The 23,023-nt window shown below is 33.3% G+C and overlaps 1 protein-coding gene across 7 annotated transcripts in view; it reads left to right on the top strand.

The window, feature by feature from the left end:
- Window positions 1–23,023, top strand: part of RTTN (rotatin) — an 80,684-nt gene that overhangs the window by 40,188 nt on the left and 17,473 nt on the right. For all 7 annotated transcript variants that reach the window (XR_011000056.1, XM_068193378.1, XM_068193387.1 and 4 more), the window contains 12 exons: window positions 686–793; window positions 1,441–1,599; window positions 2,968–3,039; window positions 6,430–6,622; window positions 9,391–9,473; window positions 15,594–15,702; window positions 16,408–16,606; window positions 17,593–17,683; window positions 18,293–18,446; window positions 18,605–18,742; window positions 19,603–19,814; window positions 22,454–22,559. Coding sequence is in view for 6 of the 7 variants with exons in the window: in XM_068193378.1 (XP_068049479.1) it covers window positions 686–793; window positions 1,441–1,599; window positions 2,968–3,039; window positions 6,430–6,622; window positions 9,391–9,473; window positions 15,594–15,702; window positions 16,408–16,606; window positions 17,593–17,683; window positions 18,293–18,446; window positions 18,605–18,742; window positions 19,603–19,814; window positions 22,454–22,559 (1,624 nt within the window). In the remaining variant the exon portion in view is untranslated. The remainder of the gene's footprint in view (window positions 1–685; window positions 794–1,440; window positions 1,600–2,967; window positions 3,040–6,429; window positions 6,623–9,390; window positions 9,474–15,593; window positions 15,703–16,407; window positions 16,607–17,592; window positions 17,684–18,292; window positions 18,447–18,604; window positions 18,743–19,602; window positions 19,815–22,453; window positions 22,560–23,023) is intronic.

Here is a 23,023-nt window from a genome sequence, read left to right as displayed (position 1 = left end):
CACAAGAACAGCACAGAAATGTCTTCCCTACAATTCTGAAGCAGTTGAAGCAAATTCAACAATTAAGTATTATTTAAAACAATTAAAATCCAGTCTTACTAATATCTGTGATAGCTACAAATGAAAACCTTTCTTTATGATCAAGCATGCATGTAACTAGAAATTGCAGCGTACCCGCTTCTCCAAATTCCAGGCGTCTCTTTCTTCCGTTCTCTACTCCTTTTTCAAGATGTTAGGCACTGGAAGAGTTTATTAAAATTGGGAGGGGACAGAGTACACTGCAGGGAGACAGCAGCCTCCAAAGACTTAGATCATAAATGCATAGATGGTGTGGATTCGATTTTTTTAGTGTCATTGTTATAGATCATTATGCATAGTAGCATAATGCTAAGTTTTATTTTCTTGTGTTTCTAAGTCATACTCTGTTTATGACAGTGTTACTGTTTAGACTGTACTAATAATTTTTAGTCTCAAAGAAATTTTAAAACCCGTCTGTTGTTCACAATCATGTGATTTAGTGTCAAATCCTTATGGGAAGAGAAATACAAAATTATCCTTCCTCTGCGCAATTAGTTTTATACAAAACTGTTTTAGTAGTTGTTGGTAGCTCACACTGTTAATACACTGGCATGGATTGAAAGATTTATAAAATAATTTCTTAATTTGTTTTCTGTTTGCTAATCAGGACTGGATATCTCTTTGGTCTTTGCCGTATGATAGTGGTGAAGAACAAGTTCTGTCTCATCTAGGTTTGGCATGGCTGGTTCCTTTATGGGTAGATAGAGATCCTGAGGTTTGTTATTGTGATATTAACTTCATATCTTATTTTGACCCTTAAGCATTTGAAAATTTTTTTATTCATTAATGTATTTAATAGTAGAACTGCTGTTCCAAATTATTTAGAATGTTACTAACTATATCCTAAATAGCAGTAATAATACAGTAAGGAAAGTGTTTCCGTATAAACATCATCTAAGAAATCTTTCCTTATATCTTCTGTCTTCTATGCTTTCGTTAGTCGCTCACTATCATGATTCATAGGCAGTTTTCCTTGTCATTGCTGTAACTTAGTTGCAAAGCAGAAATATTTACATGAACTAAAAATTCAGAGCAAATGTATTTAATGGGAATCTGTTAAATTATATGAGTTTGCTAAATGGACCTATTTTCAAGTGGTAAAATATGAAGAATATTAACAATTATCTTGCTTAGTTACGAAAACTTAAAAATAATTTTGTTAATTCACTTTGTGAATAAACGCAAAGTGAATTTAGTTGTGATTGTGAGTGGAGAGCAAGAGAAATATAGGAAAAGAGGTTGTTACTTTTGAAATTATTCCCTTAAGCTCCAGATTCAGTTGATAATATTTAATAATAATAAAACAAAATATTGCTAATTACTGTAAGAAATACCACTTTTTGTTGTGCTTATATGTACTAGGTCAGATTTACAGCACTTGGAATAGGATCAGCTCTTACATCTCTTGAAATAGGATGTATTGCTTTAGCAGAAAGCTGCCAGAATATTTCAGGAGGCCTGTGGGGAACGGTGATAAACATCCTTCTGGATCAATCTGAATGTAGCATGGTACGCAGGGAGGTATGTTTCTTGTGTCCTTCTGCTGTTGTAGATTGTCAAGTTCTTTTTAATTATGGAGAGAAAATATTTTTTATTGAATATATCTGTTGTCTGATGCTGCACAACATCTGCTGCTTTGTAAGTTAAACACTACCTGGTTAATATAAATGTTTGGCTGCTTATTTAGGAATTGCATAAGAAGGAGCAAATACAGATTACTTATTTCAAAACAGAAATGATATAAACAATACAAGTGAACTCATAAAAACTCCTTAGGCTTACTCGGTGAGATAAATAGGTTGCCAACGCATAACTAATCAGCCTGATTTTAATCACTGCTTTGTAGCATTTATGAATGCTTTGGTACAAACTCATCACCTGATCTGCAGTAAATATGTATTCATTGCAGACATGAAATAATCTAATTTGTCTAGGCACTAAGACTTACTGGTGAGAACTGAAGGTCTGTACTATGGTAGAACAACACATAGAATTGTATATTGATGAATTTAAGCTCTGTACATTTTATTTGCAAATTTTTTACAGCTCTAGTTCTAAGGTTTTCCTTCTGTTCTAATCAATAAGAAATGAAAGCTCTGACACTCAGTGACTTGTTTTTTTTCCCAGCTCTACTGCTTAACTAATTTTATTTTCCAAAGTAATATTTGAAATTATATCTCAAAATGCCTTTGATAATGTGTCCTTCATTATTTTATTTAACTTCAAATTATTGTCTCTTAATGATATTCTCTTAAGATTCACATCATTGACAAAAGATTGGCAAAATATAAAAGAAAGGAATTTCTGTCCATGCACAGACATGTGAAGTGTGTGTAATATAAATTAGGAAAACAAATATCCTGTGTATTTATAAAAAGGAAAATATTTGAAACATGTCTCTGTCCTAATGTGTTCACCACATTGTCCCAATTATTTTTTAATAATTAAAAACCCCAAAACATAAGGACAGTAGAGTGACTGGTCATAAACAGTAGGTTTATCTAGGTTTTTCTGTTCAGGATTTTTTTCCCCTAGTACTTCCTGTACTTGTAATGCTTGTTTTGTAGGATTGACTGTACTGTAACAGTGATGAAAGTATTTTATAAATAATTTTGTTTCCTTGTGATTTCCACCCCATCTTTTCCTTGTGTTTTTTTATACTAGCCTGCTCTTGTGCCATGCTCTAATGGCATCTCTTGTAAGGGAAGTTTGAGGGCTTTGAAGCTATATCCTTCTAATTATTTTTTCCCAACATGAACATGAGAATTCCATGTATTTTAGCATATATCTGAAGCAATTGAACAATATGTAGATTGTACTCTTCAATCTGATGTGGTTTTTTGAAGTGTGATGGCTAGATGGCAATATTGATGCTTTAATTTCTTTCAGGCTGCTTTTATTCTACAAAATCTACTTGTGATTCCAATCCCAGCAGAAGACACTAAAGACTGTATTTGGCAAGTGAGTGACTATTAAGTTTGATAACAAAGGTCATAGTGTCACAGAGAGATGTCATTTGATATGAAAAGTTGTGTCAGAATACCTATAAAATATGAACTTAAATTACATGTCTAAGGTCACGTTTTGGAAAGAAATAAATGAATAAACAAACTTCTTTCAAACTTTCAGCAAGCTCAATAAAACAACCAAATTTAGATTACATATATGTTGCATTTCATGAATGTAATATCTTTGGGTTCCTAGCAAACTTGCTTACTTATATGGTATATCGTTAATGTTTTAGGATAGAAATTGATAATTTATTTTACTCACACTTGGAATGAAGGTAAAACATGATCTGAGGGGTATGAGGAAGAGGAAATTCTGTTAATGTGATGTTTATAAAATGTTTTGAAAGAAAGATGAAGCAATTTGTCACTTAGGTCAATTTAAATGCTTCTTGAAGACAACCACTTTCTCAAAGCAAACTGAACTTGACCAGGTTGCTCAGGGCTGTTTCCAGTTGGATTTTGAATTTCTCCAGGAAGGGAGACTCCACAGTCGCCCTGGGCAACTTGTTCTAATATTTGACTACCCTCAGATAGAAAGTTTTGTTCTTAGGTTTAAATAGAATTTCCTGTATTTTAGTTTTTGCTCAATGCCTTTTCTTCTGTCACTGGATACCAGTGAGAGGACTCTGTCTTTCTTTACCTTCTCTTATCAGATATTTATCAAACTGATAAGATGCCCTGAAGATTTTTCCAGTTCTGCTCTTGAGTCAGTCAACCTTATTTCACTCTCAGCAAGTCTGGTTCATTGTACATCAGGATATTTGGATCTTACCTTGCAATTTTTAAAATTTTTGTGACCTTGATATCTGTTTTTAATGTCTGTCTTGCTCCTTTCAGTGTGTGAGATTATGCGTATGGGAACAGTGTATATCAGTTTTTGAAGAAATTTGCAGATGCAGCAATATTATTTTTTATCTGTTCCTTTCTGTAAAAGATCAAGTTAGTGTTGAAAGGCATTCCAGCTGTTTTACTAGGATAAGTTATCTATGATTCAGCTGCACGCAAAATCGATTATGCTATTTTTTGAAGAGTTTAATTGTACAGAATGTCTCATCTTTTCTTTACATGTAATCATAAAGGAAGATGTGGAAGCAATTTTACAAATTTAGCCCTTGTTTCAGTCTTACTACTTCTAATTTATCAATATAAACAGTAATTGTTTAAATTCATAATAGTAGGGAGTTACAATAGGCAGCCATTGTAACTTGTCAATATAGACTCTATTAAAGGTTGCTTTTTAGTCTTATTTTTAAAAAATCAATTACTATAGTGAGGTGACAAAAATTGAATCTAGTTGCACAATTCTGGATGAATTCCAGTGCAATTAAAAGAAGCTTTGAGTCAACATGATTCTTATTAAGAACTGCATTTAATGGAAATTGCTCATCACTTAGTAAGTGTTCATGTGGAAAGATATTATCAAACAACACTTCATGGTTACTGGTAAATTAAAACTGTTCAAAATAAAAACAACAATTAAAACTGTAACATACCACTAGGATAAAATTTTATATTTCAAAGTAACTTTTTTTCCTTGCACTGAATAAGGCAATTTGTCTGTTTCCTTTAGTGCCATGAAGAAAAGGAGGGCTATTAAGTGGATCTTGGTGAATAGCAGTAATACTGTGCCATAGCCAAATTAGAACATTACCATTTTATTCCTTAGGCAAATAGGACTGAAAAAAGAAATATAAATAGAGTTTGTAGGCCAGTATCTTCATGACAATGTCTCTAGTGTTACTGTTGTCTAGTTGATCTGCTTTATAATACTTCATTTTGCTATGTCACTTAAAAAAATTTCCTACACTGCTCTTTAGTCATGAGTAAAGTCAATCTGTGTAAAGTACTCTAAGAGTGCAGCAGACTGTGTTGTATAAAGATTGCTGAAGTCTGAGCACTCTGTCAATGCAATTGATAAGTAACTCTTTCAAGGTCCCCCATTGTACAATAAAGTATCTGGCATGGCTTTTGAAACTGCCAAAGACAATCCTGGGCAGTAAAATTTGGACTAAATTTAGCAATATTTCCTAAGTTTGCACTTGCCATAGTCAATACGGTCTAAGTCTATTGCTGGCAGTGTATGAGTAGAGTTTTATAATTCATCATAAATAGTTTACTTGAAATCCTACATTCTGCCTCAAACTGTTAATCATATCTCATTCTCTGCTAATTGATGTAAAAGGCAAATAGTGAAAATAATTCCTGTATTACAGAAACCAAAAAGAAGGAAAGTAACAATATAAAATTTTGGTGATAACTTATCTTGTGATACAAAATAGTATTACTGCTTCTATTGTATTTGGTTTTGGGCCTTGTTTTGTTTTATTGGGAAATAAACTTGTTTTCAGTGTAAATGAAGGGGTTGGGTGAGAGTCTCTTAAGGATAAATAGTGTTTTGAAATTAATTATTTTCAGTTGATCCAGCTCTGCTCTCTCCTGACTGCCAAAGAAAGTTTCTAATTACGACTGAAAGTTTTTCTTTCCATAATTTTAACTAGTTTATTTTTGACCTACTGCAGGATGCCCTCTAATACTGCATTTCTGGTAATTGGTTTGACTATTTCTGAGTTCTTTTGCCTTCTTTGCACTTCTAATTTTTATGATCAGTCTGAACCAGATTATGTGTAGCTTAATCAAACCTTTTGGTTTTTGTGTTAACATGGAAAACACTGAAGAAACTTTTAACAAAGGCAGTCAACTTAAACTGTTTATTTGAAATATGACTGGAATCCATTATCTTAAGGTATAAATCCACTGCTCTAGGGAGTTTTCCCTGGTGTCCATATTTAAAAAGAAATAATTGAAAACCATACATCAGAGAGAATGTTTTTGGTTATGTCTTGTTTTCTAAAGAAATCTTTTCTCATAGAAGATTGACATAGCTAGATGTAGTACAATGACAGTATACTTTAGGGCAGGAGGACTTTTTCAGGATATTTAGTCTTATCTAAATGTTTTTGCCTAAGGAAAACTTTTTCATTGCTTAATATCCGTGAGTAGAAATAAATGAGACATTAAAATTGTAAAGTCTATTGATACATTTACTGTCTTGAAGCCACTCATTTACAGCTTTTCGTGAGTTTTTACTTAACTGTTAGCACACTTCTCAGGAGATAAATAGCTGTTTGATTTTGCTAAGTCATGACAGCTTTTGTAAAATACTGTGATTGAGCTCAATGTTAAAATCTGAATTTTATTTTTGGAATTTATTAATTACAGCCTGTAAACCATTGTACACACAGGCACACAGCATTAGCCTTAGTTAGGGTGGGTTTTTCTGACCATTTATTCTATGTAAAACATTTCCTTAAAGTAATGTCTGTGAATTTCATGTCTTCAGGGTCCTTGTGTACATGATGAAGAATCTGGCCTCTCTCAGACAGGAATACCTGCGCTTAAAGCCCTTTTATATCACTGCCAGTTCTATGAACATGTGAATCAGATGGTGAAACGCTGTTACCTAGGATGTTACATGTTCGAGCTGAATTCTTACAAGGAAGACAAGCTCAGCATAGAAAAAGGTGGTGCGACTGGTAAGTGATGTTGATGTAATCTTTTGGTATTTGAAACCTACTTAAATAAAGTGTAGTTTTGAATAACTTACCTCCAATAACTCTTGGAAATATATAAACACTGCACTTAAATATGTTGTGAAGTCAAAAGATTGCTGTGAGGATTTAAGTAGATAAGTCCCTAGTTTAACATGGCTCAGAAAATGTTCTGAGTTGTTATTTACATCTTCAAAAAGTTGAAAATGGAAAAGATGTAATTGGTTCTGTAGTAAATTTTCTTGCAAAATATTGGGCGCAAAATACTTTTAACAATTGCCACTTTATGACGTCAGTCAACTTCCATTCAAGGAAAATCTAGGTGAAAGAAATACATGAACTCTATTTAAGATTCCTATTTCTTGATGTGTTCAACTTCAAGGTTACATGAGCAGGAATGGACTAATAATCTGAATTAAGCTGCATTCTGAGACATTCAGATATAATTTAATTCCTAGACTGATGGAATGTAATACTCAGATTGGATTTGTTTATTTTTAACATGTATTCCCTTGGAATATCTCATCTAACTTTTATATTCACTAATAATTTATTGAGCAATATTTCTAAGGCTCACTGTGATGCATTGTGGGAACACACTTACTTGTCCAAGTAATACTGATGATTGTACGTTTGGAAAGCTAGGGGATTTTTCAGAGATCAGTTATTAAAAGCTTTCATGGGGCAGAAGATTAATGAGTTTTTTTTTCTTTTCTTACCTTTTTTTGTGGGCGTAAATTTCCATATTTCCATCTCTTAAGGCTGCTGATTTAAATAGTTCTTTTTAAGTCTGTTGTGAGTGAAGTAAGAACTTCAAACAAAGTTGTTTAGGGAAGCCCTCCCACTGAGTCACAAGGTGCAGAAAGGACCCCCTTGCTCTCTAAATGCCTTCTCAGAGAGGAGCCTGGCTGTGGCTGGATTCAATTCTAGACCCAGACTTTTTCAGTGGTTTAAATCTAAGGAATTGTAGAGATGTGTTTGAATCTTTGTCTTAATTTATCTTGTGGGATTAAGGATGGCAAACCAGATATATTTATATAAAAATTAATGACTTACTATGATAAATGACTAGACAAAAAGATCATAATCAGAATTATTTACTACACAGTATAGAAGCTAAAACAGCTAGTGTAGTTTAGTGTACTATATCAAAGGAATTATATTAAAGCAACTATATTAAAGCTGGCAAAAAAGAAGCAATTATTAAATAAAGATTGATGTTACTCACCCATACCAATGACCATGGCAAATCTTGCACTCAGCCTGGAGTGACCGTAAGTAGCATCCCCACCCCAGGGAGAAATCTCTGCACACACTCCAAAGGGTATTTTAGAAAAACCTGCTGTTTGTAAGTGGGACTGGACTTCCAGAGTTTAAAGTGATTGACTGTCAGTCATATGTCTCAGGCCAGCTGGGCCTTAGGATTTTTAGGTAAGAAGTGGCAGACATGATAAAGTATCCTTCAACTCTCTATCAGGATGTTTAACTCTTGGAGTTGATGATTTAATATAATTCAACACCGAAAGCAGCATGACACCCGCTCTCAGTTCACCACTTACAGCTTTGCAAAATAAAGTATTGTTTGAGTTGTTTTGCACATTCCAGGCCAAGCATCCTGCTGGATTCTGCATTTGATAAACCTGTTCCAGTGGCATGAACAGAAGAAGAATGTTACTTCCCCAGCTAAGTTATGACTTTATGACAGACCCAAGGAAAAGAAGCATTCTTAGTTAACTAATTGAGAGAAATACCTCACCAGTACACAAAATTCCAGACATAAAAATCCTCAATTTCTTCAGTGTCTGCTTTCTTTTATCTATAAGTGTAAATTTTCAATCCAACACATTTTACTGCTCCCATGGTCCTGTAATATGTGCCTTTTGGTTGTTCTGTTAGCTCCTGCAATATCGTATCTAAGAATAACTCAGAATGTAGAATGGTACAACTTTTCAGTGAGCAATTGAGATACATTTTATTCAGTCTTTGCAAAGCCAGAAAATACAGTATTTCAGAAATAAGAAACAAGTTTTTTGTTTTTTTAGAAAAGGGAGAACAGAACCTAAACCTTGTTGGGTTTTTCCCTATGTATCTTTCAGGAATGTATAAGACTCATCTGCAATGTAATGTTAAAAATAAGATAGTTCAGTTTAGTAATTACTGAGGCTACATATAGGACATCTACTTTTGTGGGGTTTGCACTCACAAACTGTGTAGTCTAACTTTATTCTTTTTTATTTTCTTTTCTAAATATATGACAGCTTCAAAAGTATTACTGGCAGATTTGTACTATAATATTTTTGGCACTTTTTATTCTGAAACAGATTTACAAAGTAATTCTGCTTTGTTGTATTTATAAATATGGGTCCTCTTGAAACTATTTCTCTAAAAATGGGAATTTGAAGTTTTTTGAAGACAAGGACATCAGTTTATTATGTGTGTTCTTTGAGACCCTAGTATAGTACTTCAATACTTTTGTACTCCTGCATTTTAACTAAAATGAAATCTGAACTATTTGAAATGACTGAAGGCTATGCAACTGCACTTTGAATGAAGTGTAGTTTTTTCTAGACTACTTTATGTTGCACTGAAATTTTTTTATTTCTGTTTATTCAGGGAATTTGATGTGTAAGATTTCATAGATACAATGTGTGAAAACTTGTGTTCTGAGATCTTCAGAAGGATAGCTGTGGTTGGCTATTTTTTAACTGAAACAGTCATTTAAAAATTTTGATTCTTATTTTTTTGCCCTACAGATTTTGATGATTCTCTCAATCTTTGGAAGGCTCCACCTAGTCAGAGGAAATCTTCACATTCTCACTCAACATCTGAAACTATGGTAACTTGCAGAGAGTAATTATTCATTTTAAATATAAAGTTGTTTGAGAACTGCTTTCAAGAAAATTAGCACTCTTAAAATCGTTACAAAAAATCCAGCAAAACACAAAACCTAAAATCAGTCAGAAATTAACTGTGAAATTAAGTTGAAATTTACTCCAATGTACCTTTAATATGCTGGAAAAATCCTTTTGTGATTCTTAACCTGAGCAAAAATAAATAAGGTAGCTTGCCTTGACTACCTAAATGCATAAGACAGTACTGAATTCTATAACTTCCCACAGCAAGACATATTCTCTAGAGATTACTCTGTAATTGGCTTTATTGACAAAATGCAATTGTCTCCATTTCTGGTTGTCACTTCTGCTGCTTTTATCCAAATTGTCTATTCAGAGTGAACCTGTGTTTACACAACACAGCTACAGAACTGGATCAATCAAAGCCACATAAATACATTGTGTATTCTGTGCCATAATAAACTCTGGATTCTGAAAATGCTTTTGTAGAATTTAAAAGCGGCACAAGTGCTTGCAAGGTCCAAAACAGACATGGAAAACAGAAAGCAGGCGGCTGCTTGAAAAATTTGTTTGTTACTACAGCAATGAAAAGCTGTACACATGTGCCATCTTTCAAGATGGCAAATGCAGAGGACAAATTGAAAGACATTCTTTCAGTTCCAGAGTAGATTTGCAGTATCAGTTCAGGCTGTGGAGGAAGCTTTTATAACATTCATTAGTTACCTGATAAAAATAATGTATTTTTCAAAGACTGCAGTATGGATCCAAGAAAACTCTTGACACGTTGCACTGAAATTTATTTTTTAGTTTCATATTCAAAAACTTTTCAGTGGTGAATGGCGATCTAATCTATTACTGAAGCTACAATATCATTGTTTAGAAGTTTCTTTTCTCTTAAACAGATGCATGTGTGGATATGACAAAGACTGATAAATCACAAGATCCTATATTTTTTTCTTGACAAAAAATTCTATGCTCAGTTTTGCTGTGGAACATGGTAAAAATAAAAATAGAAAAACCAGTATTGAAATTTTGTCTCAGAAGTATTACATAAGTATAATTTCCATGTTACTTTCATTCTGTGTTATAAATTTATTGCTGTCTAGTACTGATAATGTTATCTTCCATGTTTTTAATAATTGAGGAAAAAGTGAACTTTAGTTGTAAACTGATTTCTCATTTTCAGAAATTTTATTAATTAATTTCATTTTCTTTTATGAAGAACAACAACCCCCCCCACCGCTTAGGGTTATTTTATACACAAATATTCAAATTTGAAGATAAAAACTAAAATAAATTAAAGTGCATGCAAACCAGGAAGTACATGCAATCAGGATTTCTCCTTAAAAAACATTTACATGAGAATCTCATATTTTTAAAAGCAGTTGTTCCCAGATCACTTTTTACTGAATAAATTGAATGCTACTTACTTAGAGGAATGAAAGTTGATCAAATTTCATCTTGTTTTTTTCACATTACTTGAAGACAAAATTAAACTGCAGCAATTCTTATCAGAGCTTCATGTCTAATCTACTTTAAATTGTGCTTGAGTTTTTATGAAGAATTGGACAAGTTCATAATAATAAATTTTTTCAGCTTCAGTAGTTAACAAAAAAGAAAAAAGGAAAAAACAATCTACTAGAATCTAGTAGACTATTACTGGATTCCAGTAGATCTACTGGAATCTACTAGATCAAGTTAATGGATCATATATATGTAAAGTGGTATCATAGTTTAACACAAAGTCTTAGCTCTACTATTCCATTCAACATACACACAACTAATTACTAAGAGTGGAAAGTACAGTAATGCTAAGTACAGTAATGAAAGTACAATAATGCTAAGCTGCACTAATTTATATCAATCTTCCACATATTGTAGACTTCATACTTGCTAAGATTAGGCTCTTACAGCTAACCATGTGAGTTTTATAGAAGTTTCTGTTCTGTTTTGTTTTCCTTCTTTCCTTGACACATATGAAGATGTCACACTAAGACTTTGATTGTCATTTCTCGACGTTAGTTTAATTTCCATTTATCCTTCATGGACATTTTTAGCAGCTGTAAACATTTTCTTTTCTTTTAACTAAGTTTCTTACCTTTAAAAAATGGCAGTGCTGGCATGTCATATTGAAAATTTCCAAGCTCCAAAGATGTAGAGGTCTGATGTTCCAATGCCACTATTAATTAGGAGGAAAAAGGTGGATGAGCAGAACTTTGATGCAGGCTAATTGCAAACTGTATTTCAGAGGGCAGTTACCTGAAGTGTGTATCTAGTGAAGTTAGGAAATACTTCTGAAAATTCAAACTTGTCCTGAAATCTCAGGCATTTGTAATTTATTCCGACATAACTTCAGATTTTTGGGTCACAGTTTGGCCCAATTTCTGTTTTGATGCATGAATAAAGGAATATATTTATTAAGGCATTACAAAAAGTTTGTAGAAGTTTATTGCTAAATGTTGGATGTTGATGGTGCCAGGAAAATACTGTTATTCCAATCCCACCAGATGGCGTGCTTTACCCATCACAGATGGAAAGGCATCTTCAGTTCTCTCTGAAGGGACAAAAGTGTTTTAGATGTGTGGCACAGATTTGATGAAAACACACACAAATAATTGAGAACGAGCAATCAACCCAAGTAGAATTGTTTCTTTGAAAACTCTTCTCTCATATTTTAATAACATAAAAAAAATATCTAGATATGTCCATATTGACTCCTTTTCCTAACATTCTATTAGTTTTCTCTGCTTCCAGATTTCATGTAACCAGTACTTTATTTGAGCTGTCTGCTATCATGAGCTGATTTCACATAGAGCCATATGACTGTAACTGAAAGTTGCAACTCAATTACTTTTCAGCTTTATCTTTTTTCCTCTATCTCCAGTTATTTTCCCCAAATTTGCAGAAAGGAAATTGAAAAAATTAAAGAGAGTCAGGAATTTTGCAGAGACTATAAGTAAAATTTGTTCATTTTATAGAGTAAAGAACAGTCGTGTGGGGATGAAATCAGTGATTCAGTGTAATAGAAGAAGACAGCAGAACTGGATTGTCTGTACTTTGTTAATTCATATACACTCTATTTTGTGTCTTTAAGATCCCAGTGGATTACAGATTTTTGTCAAATTTATCTTTATTATTCTGTGAAATGGAATATGGATACTGCAAAAAGGCCAGTTCTGAGATGATTAATAATCTTAGTCTTTTATAGAATAAATAGTTTAAATGTAAACTCAGGTTATCATTAGCGAAGACAAATCCTTAGTCTTGTTTTAACCAATATGTTTGGTTTGTGTTTTGTAGATATTATAAGGGATCACCAATCTGCATGGAGATACCAACTTGCTTTACACTGCATAAATATGCTAGGGTTGTTCTGTGTCCAGGAAATCTTAGCAAAATGAGCAGTTATTTAAAAACTTGAGCTAAAAATTATGTGGGCTAAAGATCTACAGACATCTCCCAGACAGCTTTAAGTCATGGCCATTCTTTCCTATGAAATCTTCTTGCTATTTTCTGTAAAAATGGGTGCTTTATTTTCTGGAACTCTGGTTATCAGAGTGCTCTACAGTTAAGTGATTTAAACCTTTGAAAAGGGAACTGAATAGAATTAATCACTGCAAGCCTATTAAAGCAATGCTAGAGGGATTTTTGTACTAGAGGTTAAGAAAAGACCTTTTATTCCTATCTAGTAGATAAATGGCAAAACCCTCACATTTCTCCCGTGTTTCCACTCTGACAATTTTTGTATTCTTTTGAATTAGTTTTAATCTGCAGTTGTCATCTCCCTCTCCACACACAGAACCTTTTCCCCTATTACACCCCCTTCCAAAGTTTCACTGTTAAGCAACACAATGCTTCATTGCTCCCAGAAACAATATGGTGGCAGTAGTAAATATCCTTTGCTAAATACTGTGTGCCAAACTTCCCGTTCATCCTTACCAAAGGTGATTTATAGAAGTGGTAATATCTTTTTTTTTTTTTTTTTCCTGGAAGGCAGAACAGTGTGGAAACAACTTCATTGTGTTACTGTATGTTTTCTGTTATGACAGCAGAAAATTTTGGGGTTTAAACTATTTCTCACTGTGATGCAATTATCAATAAACGTTCCATCAGTGCTGAAAGATTATATTTTTCTGTCCAGATAAAGCTTTTGCTGATTTTTAAATTTTTTTTTTTAATGCAACAGAACTATTTATTTTCTTGCCTAATGTATTGAGAGAGTTGTAGAAGATAGAGGGAGAGCATTTGTATGAGGTAGCTGATACTTTTTAGTAATACGTGAAAGGTTGTATAATTCGTAATAATATCTGTAAGATGACTCTCAGTATAGTTAAAGTCCTCTTAGGGATTTACTTGTTTCAGAAGAACCATATGGAGTGTTAGAAATCACATTTTGGATTTGTTCTATTTAAAGAAAAGTGTTATGATTTTTCTCACCTATTAGAATGCTTGGAATTGACGTATAGTGCTGAATAAATGCAGAATTTGCCATGTGTCATGATAGGTTAGCTTAATATAAATAATGGATTTTAATAATTATTTAAATTAGCAAGCATAGAACTTGAAGTAACTTTTTTTTTAATTGGTAAATATGCTTTTTAGTTATGCAGTCAAAATAGAATTTGAATTTAAATCACTCAGTACAGCTTGGTACTGCATTTTGATAATAAGAAAATAATTTAACCACGCATTGTTCTTGTGTTTCTGTGATCCAAGCTCTATGTGTTTTGGACACTCTATGTGCTCTATATGCTCTATCTATGTGCTTTATATTTTGGACATTCTGTGTGCTCACTCTATGAGCTCTATGTGCTCCCGGTGTTTTGGACACACCCCCAGATCTTACTGTAGCTTGTTTTATGTGTTCCAATAATCCTCTGACTTTTCTTGAGGATCAACTGAGCAGGCTTAAGAAGAAAGACTCATGATTGTAGGATAAACAATAGTGGGAGACCAGAGGATAATGCGGGAGAAAAGGAAGTTACAACGTGGAGGTTGCAAGGATACAATAGCTAGGAACAGAGTGATCTGTGATTACCTTCCCTGTACCCTTTTTGTCTGTTAAGTCACTTTTAACATTTCCTTGGGTAAAAATATATTCCAAATCTTGAAAACCTTTGAGATATTTCAGTCTTCCTTAGAAAGCTCACTGTGAGGAAAATTCTAACAACACCCTTCTTCAAGTTTTAACTCTGTTGGGATTTTGTTGGATTCTCCAACATTCTATATTCTCTGCTTTGTATAGTGACACTCTTGAAGAAAATTGTCTGATGTGACTTTTCCATCTAGAAAATAAAAACCAGAAGTGAGTGACTTGACATGATAGATACTTGTCCTGTGCTCTGAAACAAGTTACAGGTCTTGTGTCACAAAAGCACATCATTTAGAGAGATTCTGGGTCTTCTGATCTCAGGCTTGTGATTTTAAACACAGTAGCAAGGGCATTAGGAACATCAGAAAACACACAAAATTCATAATGTAAATAATGCAAAATTGGTAGGAGGATTATTATGTCAGTAATCTACTGCCATTTAAACATCTCATATCTTCACTATGAAATGAATACATTTAAGCATCATAGGATTAAGGTTAAGAGAAGTACTCAGAGTTCAAAAGACTCAGGGACATCAACTTTGATAACAAATGTACTTGTGATATTTTTATCTGAGTGTGTTCTGGTACAAAGGGACAAGTGCTGATGTTCTCGGTAAAGCAAATAGTCCATGAAAAATTTGAGTTGAAATGCTTCAGTAATGTCTTTCTATCTTTATCCAAATGTAGGTTGAGTCAATTATATGGATGAAAAAGAAGGATGAAGAGAAGGAATTTCCAGTAACATGGGCATTGATCAGTTTTTGACTGAAATGTTTCAGTCTGTTCATATAGCCCATGTTTTAATAGTTTCAATTATTAGGTTTTTTATCATATATATACGCACACATAGTGGACAAAATCTAATCAAATTGATTTTGAACAGTAATAGTTATATCGTATTTGATTTTCTTGGTTATGATGGGTTTTTCCCCATTCCCAAGCAGAATATGAATAAAAGACTACTCTGTAAAAGCTGGAATCAACTAGTTTCTCTTTTTATGACTTTCTAGATTCTGTCTGCTTCACCATCACTGGGGAGTGTTACTGAGCTTCAGGCAACAGTTCCAAGTTCAGCCAGTTTTATTCCGGAAACTGTGGTTGATCGGCTTACGGCACAAGGTAAGTCAAACGTGAGTCTTGTACCTGATGCTAAACACAGTGTATTCACCCACCCATATTTCAGTATTTGTCCATGCTGCACATTGTACAGCTGGCATGTTGCTGGAGCAGTTGATGCTTCTAGTGGTTGCTTTAGAAGACAAACATTTAATACTTTCTTTATTATGAATTTTGATAGAAGCAAGTGAAAATGGTGCTGCTTGAAATGTAACTCAAGGCTTAGGTTCTCTTCCTGGCATCTAGTCATGTTTTCAACACATGAGTCATGGTAGAGCTGTCATATACATGCATAGAAGTGTGTATGCACACACATACACAAAGATGTGTGTATAATCCTCTTTATATGTAAAAAGATAAAAACTTATATAATATAAAGAAATCTATTTATAATCATGTATGTAGAGAGAGCTGTGTATAAATAAAAATATTTTTCTTTTAAAGAAAGGACTGGCAATTTGTGTCTTTCCAAATTTGCTAGTTATCTTTATTTAATGCCTGGTAGAAGAAGCATTTTATTTGGGAACTATTTCCTGTATCTGATTTCATCTTTTTTTTTATTATTCATTCCTGAATGTTTTATGAAAAATACAAATAAAGTTGCTTTATGTAACTGCTGTAATTTAATCTTTTGGTTGTTCTGGGTTTTTTTTTGTTTTTTTGTTTTTTTTTTTGGGTTTTTTTTTTTTTTAATTCAACACACTCTAGGTCAAAGTGATACAACCATAACAGAATCTCCAAGTCAACATGATTCTCCCATGTCTGCTGCTCTGTCTAAACAGCGTGCTGTAGTCACACCTGCCCTTTTGTCAGCTGTTTGCAGCCTTCTGCACAATCTGCTGGTCGTCATGCCAAAAGATACTGGAATTGCCCTTCAACAAACACATTTGCTAACAACTCTCAGCAGGTATGAGATCGATAACTGTTGAACTACAAATAAGGTGTAGGAATAGATGTTTAAAAATCTTCGAATGAGATCTCCCCGTGTTTCTTACTAAAACTGTTAAACATATCTCTTCTTGCTTCTGAAATGTTGAATTTTTTTTAATAAAAAAATACAATCAATTGAAGAAATGAATCAGAATTGCTTCTTTTCTTTTCACAGAATAGGTAGTCATATTGGTGATTCCATCTGTGGTGCATGTCTTATACAGGACTACTGTTTTCCTCTCATGATGTTTTAGGGTTTTGTCAGGTATTTGGAATTGCAGATCATTTCAGCTCATTTTATGTTTTTCTTCTTTGAATTGTATCAAATATTTTGAAGATGAGCCAAGGATTTTCACATTAAAAGAGAGTAAATAAAACTTGCCAAATTTGGATGATGGATCCTAGTATTTTAGTTCCTTTTAAAAGGAGGAAGCACTTCAAAGAAGTCTTCAGATTGTATGCCATGTTTCCATTTCCATTGAAGCAAATTCTTTTGTCTATAAAAATGTTTGGAAGTCCTGAAGTGTAGCATGAAAAATTAGTTCATTTTTTGGTGAAAGTTTTCAAGAGCATTTGTAGTTGCTCTTCATAGTGCAATTAATGGAAAAAATGAAACACAGGCGAACAAACATAAAACTCCAACCACCATGGTGTGAATAGAGCTTATATTATTGCAGAGATGTTTATTCTTCTAGAGGAAAGAAAATAAGAAATCAAATAGAAAAAATTGATTTTTGCCAGTGCAGTAGCAGCTATTAGAATTCATATTAGTCTAGCTATTTTGAAACAACATACTGCTGCTATAGTTGCCATAGCACTAGACTTCCTTAAAATAGTGGGTTTTAGCAGTAAGTGCATCATACTTTATTTCTACTTGGTTTATTTATATTATTCTCTTCTATGGAATGTTAATATATTGTTTAATTACTTAACTATATTTCTAACCAATATATTTTGTTTTAGTCTTGTAAGTGCTAATCTGGTTGAAAGATGCATCTTGGAACTGAAAGCTCCATTGGGTCATCGATGTCATATAGAACATGTAAAAGCTCAGGTTAGAGAAGCATTTGTTACTTCCTAATTTTTTAAAGTTATGAAATTAATTATAATAGTATAATTTATCTTCATTAACATAGTCCGGACACACATTATAGGCTACATTCATGTGAATCTTTGTGCTTTTCACAAAGCTTAAGTGAAATTAAACCATTTTATTCAACATAGAAGAATTAATTTCTGTGTTAGGACTATAATTAGAACGACCAATTTTAGGTTGTTCTGTTGGTCGTCCGACCAATTTTAGGTCGGACTATTTTTAGGAAGACACATGTATTCTTCAGTATTAATGACCATTTTTGTGTTTTTCTTTGTGACTTTACAATGAGTATGCTTCTGTAAATGTAGCAAGAGTCATGACCTTCTCACAAGGAACTTTTGCTTTGGTACTAGAAAATTGATTGCACACTTGTGTTTCCAGACTAGGGATTCTGTTTCATCTTCTAAAGTAAAAATTAAGAGAAACATTTTAAATTTATGTCCTATTATTTAAATGGTGTATATCAAAACATTATGAATCAGTTAACATAATGTGAGTAAACTTAAAATAATGTGGAAGGTGTAAATATATGGCTTTATTTCATATCTTTCTACAAATATTTAACAGGTCTTGTTACTACTTCAGTACTTGTCATCTGTGTCCAGGCTTCTAAAATCATGTTTATTGGTGGACTCTCAGCTTGTAAGCCAGGATGAACTGCTGAAACCTCTCTTAGGGAATACCTTCAGGATTCTCACCATACATCCCAGAGCTGGCTTAGGTAATGAAGTATTTTGTTTCCTTTATAACCAGACAGAGGCAGATCTTAATTTAGGTACCACCTTGAGGTAAATGGACAGGAGTGGTCAAGCTCAGCTTTCCAGGTTTGTGCACATTTGTAAACAGTTTGATTTTTTTTTTTCTGTGTTATCTTTGCAGATACTGAGTTAACATCTGTACTTCATGAAACATGGGTAGACTCTTTCCGCCTTCTTTCTACATTACTGTGGAAAAGTGGCCAGATATCTTTTCCATTTGTGACAGCAGCCCTTGCAAATCACTGTACAGCAATAATTGGTAATGACTATTCCTGCATGTTTTTTTTTTCCTAGCAACTAATAAACAAATAGGAAAGAGAATCATTATTCTTCAGATGCTATTAAGTAATTACTAATGAGATACCCACAATGAAAACCAATGTGTCCAGAGCTTGACTGACTTGCTTTGCTTTCTTCACATGTATGGATGAATGATTTTAGTTGTAAACCTTAACCAAATGTGGCATTTGTTAAATGATCCATTAGCACTTCATTTTTTCCCTTCTTCTTTCTTTTTTCTTTCTTTATAAATATCTTGCATCAAAGGAAAGCAAAGTTTTGAGGGGAGATGAGAGATACAGAAATCCAAGATTATTATACAGGAGTTTGTTTTTTGTATTTTAATTATTCTTACATTAGTTACTTGCATAGTTAGGGAAGGTTCTGTGACATGCTTCAATACTGAAGTATGAACACAGTCAAGACAAGCTTGTGCATGTTAAGAGATCTACTGAACCCAAATCCAATTGCAAATAAAGCAGCTAATGCATACTGTTGGTTTTATGATGTAAGCTGTTGATAAAAATGAGGAGAGTTCAAAAAATTACTGGACAAATGAGTGATTTGAGTGAAATGGAGATTGCTTTTTTTGTTTTATAGTCAAATGAATGCAGAGCAATTAATTCATTCAACCATTATAAAATTCAACCTTTTTTTTCTTAGATTATTTTGAAGACTTATAAGATGCATAAAATTTATAGAATTCCTTGAACAGTGCACCATATAGCAGCTTCTGGGTTCACATGCTTTCTTTGATAAGTCTTTCTGTGTTCTAAAGTATACTTGAGCTTTATTCATAATGAAATGTAAAAAATTTTTTTTTTTTGTTTAACCTTTTAGATTCCATTTCTGATTGTATTCATCTGTCTACCACATATCCTGATTTATATGTGGCTAGTTTACAGTTCCTCTCTGTCCTTTTGAATGAGGAAGGAAGAAAACAGCTCCAGGATAAACAGAATGTATGTCAAAATCCAACTATTAGCTTTCTTCTGGACCACACTGAAGAATGCCAGGCACCAGTAACTCAACTTACTGCTTTAATTATTCAGGTATTTAAAATTTACCAATGTGATTGCAGGATATATTTTTGCATTTTTGATTCTTTTACTTCCCTTATATTTAATCCTTCCCTTATTTACAAGTTGGTCAAAGTAAGCAAATTATATGTGAAATTTGTGTCTTATTTGTTTTCCCTCCAACTTAGTTCTTTTATCTATATTCTTTAATTTATGTGCAGTTTGTCACTGTAACAATCATAGTGATCTATGATTAGAAGTGTAGGATTTTTTATGAATTACACATAATATTACGCACATTATATAAAATGTCATTTATGATTGTTCTGAAGTTATTGTCTTACAACTATTTTTAATAAGTATCTTGGCACTATTTTGCTACGTAAAGCATATTTTTTTGACATTTATTGGATGGTGTGACCAAAAGAATGCTCTTAGTATTCATCTCCTCTCTTCCTATGGATGCTGAATTCTTATAGAATAACCTTACTCCTACCAAGACTTGTCTTGGTATCTGTCACAACCTTTGTGCTCCTTTCCTGCTCCGTTGCAGCACTGTGGCTCTATTGTATCTATTGGGGCATGGTATTTTGTCCACTGAGAACCTGCTGTCCTTCAGGGAGGAAAAACTTCCCAATAGGGTCTTTCTTAGTCACTCTACAGGCCACATAACCAGAATTCTCTATGTCTTTGGCAAGTAATTTCAGATAATTTCAGGGCACAGTATTTTCCTGTGAGGACACGATTTTCAGGGACTTAAGCAAAAGAAGGGAACTTGGTTCAAATCCCATAGTTTGCTAAATATCCTGTTGGGTTTTTGTATTAATGCTTGCATATGTGCCTGAAACAAACCTCCTTGGCTCTGGCAGAAAAAGTATGGTTGCATGAGAGTATGTCTGATAAAGACATATTGTAACATTCCTCTATTTTCATAAAAGTTTACATAATTGCATATCAATCTGTGCCAGCAAAAAGGGGATGATTCTTATGCTGAGAGCAGAAAAAGTTGATACAATGAAGCATGAACTGCAGCCAGGTCAATGAAAGGACATTAGGCATAGTTTGAGTATTGTAAGAAGCATCAGCTTTTAACATCCTTTTTAACTGTTCAGAGATGTAGACAGACATTGCATTTTGTTCATAAAAGTTCAAAAGATAGCCTATGCTCTTTGGGTCCTTTCAGGGCTGCTATGATTTCCCCAGAAGGATAACAGAATTAGGAAAGAACAGCCAGTTTCTTTGATCAAAGTGCATGTATTTATTTACACCCCCTTACAGGTGTCATTGAGAGGACAGTGGAATGAGCCCATGGGATATAAAGTAACCCATTGAAACAATAAACAGCTAAACAAAGCCACCATTAAAAATGAAAAAAACAACCCAAAAGATTTCACACTTCCTTCAGGAGACACTTTCTTCAGGAGAAGCACTCTTAAAGAGAAGCAGTCAAGCAAATAATTGGCTAACATAGAAAGGGATGGGAAACTTTTCAAACAAACAGTCATCTCCATTAATCATCCTAAATACATAAAAACTACAGAACACCTGATATATGCAGTGGCAAATGCTAATTTAGTACCCAGTGTACAGGTGTGAATATTAGTAGACCAGGTTTCAAATTTGAATTCATTATCACAGATAAGAAATCTAGTAAGTGCACATGCTGACTTTGAAAGGCTTTGGTTGTTTTGTGTATGTAAACGTTAATCCTTGTGTACATGTGCTTAAGATCAGAAATAAAATTAAGGAGGAAAACATAATCTATATGTAAACTCTCAAATTTTGGCCCTAACATTTTTTTTCCTAGATATAAAGCTTACAATATAATAGAAAGACTGTGATCTCCCCTGCAAGTAACTTACAGCAGGTGAAGACTAACATAGCCAGATCTGCAGCAGATTTATGGGACATCTAAAATTTATTATGCAACATAATTAAAAAAAAAATTAAAGGTCCATTCTCATTTTAATACTTTTATTATAGTTTAAAACTACAGACTCTTTTGGCCCAAGGCATTATAAATTTTTGGAGTTATTTTTTCCATTCAACTAGTAGTTAATCATTAATTAATGCTTAATTACTTGTGCTCCCTTTGCTTGACATAAATTTTCTTTTTTTATTATGAACTGCAGTTCTTGATGGCAGAGTAAAAAAAAAATGCCTAGAAGAGCATGCTTCAAGAAAGTGGAATTTTGTTAGTGTTCAAGATAAAATTTAGAAAATAGTAAGATTTTTTTTAAGAATTTCACTGTATTTAATCTCTTCATCATCATTGTGTAGCAGGAAAGTGAGATTGCTCTAATGGCATATCAGTGAGTTGTCTGCAATACCAAGCCTATTCCTGAATATTAGGAAAATAATGGAATGCCAGGATTTGGAATCTAGGCCTTAGAAAAGTAGAATGTGAAGAAAAGAATAAGAGGAATGGGCTTAGGGCTTAGGAGAAAAAGAAGAAAGATTTAATTAAAAAAAAAATTAGTTACAGAAAAAACCCAAAACACTTCAATGCAGACTGACTATAAACATGAATATAGAGAGGGAGAACTCTATATAGGAATATAGTGATAAATCATCCAAATGAAATATAGACTCTGACAATCTATTTATACCTGTGAATACTACTTTTAATATGGTCAATTTTTCATTTCAGTAATGAAATTGCATTTTTGTAGGTCTGTGAAAGAAAATCTTCAAAGGATATGCTGAAAGAAGTTGCTACAAATGCACTGTTGTCTCTGTTAGCTGTCAGTAAAAATGCCCAGAAATGTGCTTTGGAAGGTGAGCATTTCAAAATGTATGTTAAATTATATGTGAATCAAATGCTTGCAGGTGTTTTACATATTACCTTTAGATTGTAATATTTTTTTTTCGAAGCAGAAGAGCTAGGTTTCGGTGGCAGGTTTTTTTTTCAGATTTTCACTAAGAAATCTTATTGATAATTAAAGTTTTCAGCTGCAGATTAAATATTATGTTGTAGCCAGTTTAAAACCCTGTGTGACGTCACAGATCTGTGTTGGAGTAAGAAGAGACCTGTTAGCTCTTTACTACTAATGGCATAATCATCCATTAGAAACTGGAGATTTTTCCCTGGCAGTATCTTCCAGTATTTTGTAGGTGAAAGTATGCACAGTGGTTTTAGTTCTGGCTGTACCTGGACAAGAGGAGACTTCTTTTTCTCAGCTTTGTTCTTCCCTGTTTCTTTGGTCCCATTTTACAGTTTAAGTAGGACTTTCTTCCCTTCA

The sequence above is a fragment of the Anomalospiza imberbis genome, chromosome 1, assembly GCF_031753505.1.
Source record: "Anomalospiza imberbis isolate Cuckoo-Finch-1a 21T00152 chromosome 1, ASM3175350v1, whole genome shotgun sequence".
NCBI lineage: Eukaryota > Metazoa > Chordata > Aves > Passeriformes > Viduidae > Anomalospiza > Anomalospiza imberbis.
This window is presented reverse-complemented; position numbering and strand designations above follow the sequence as displayed.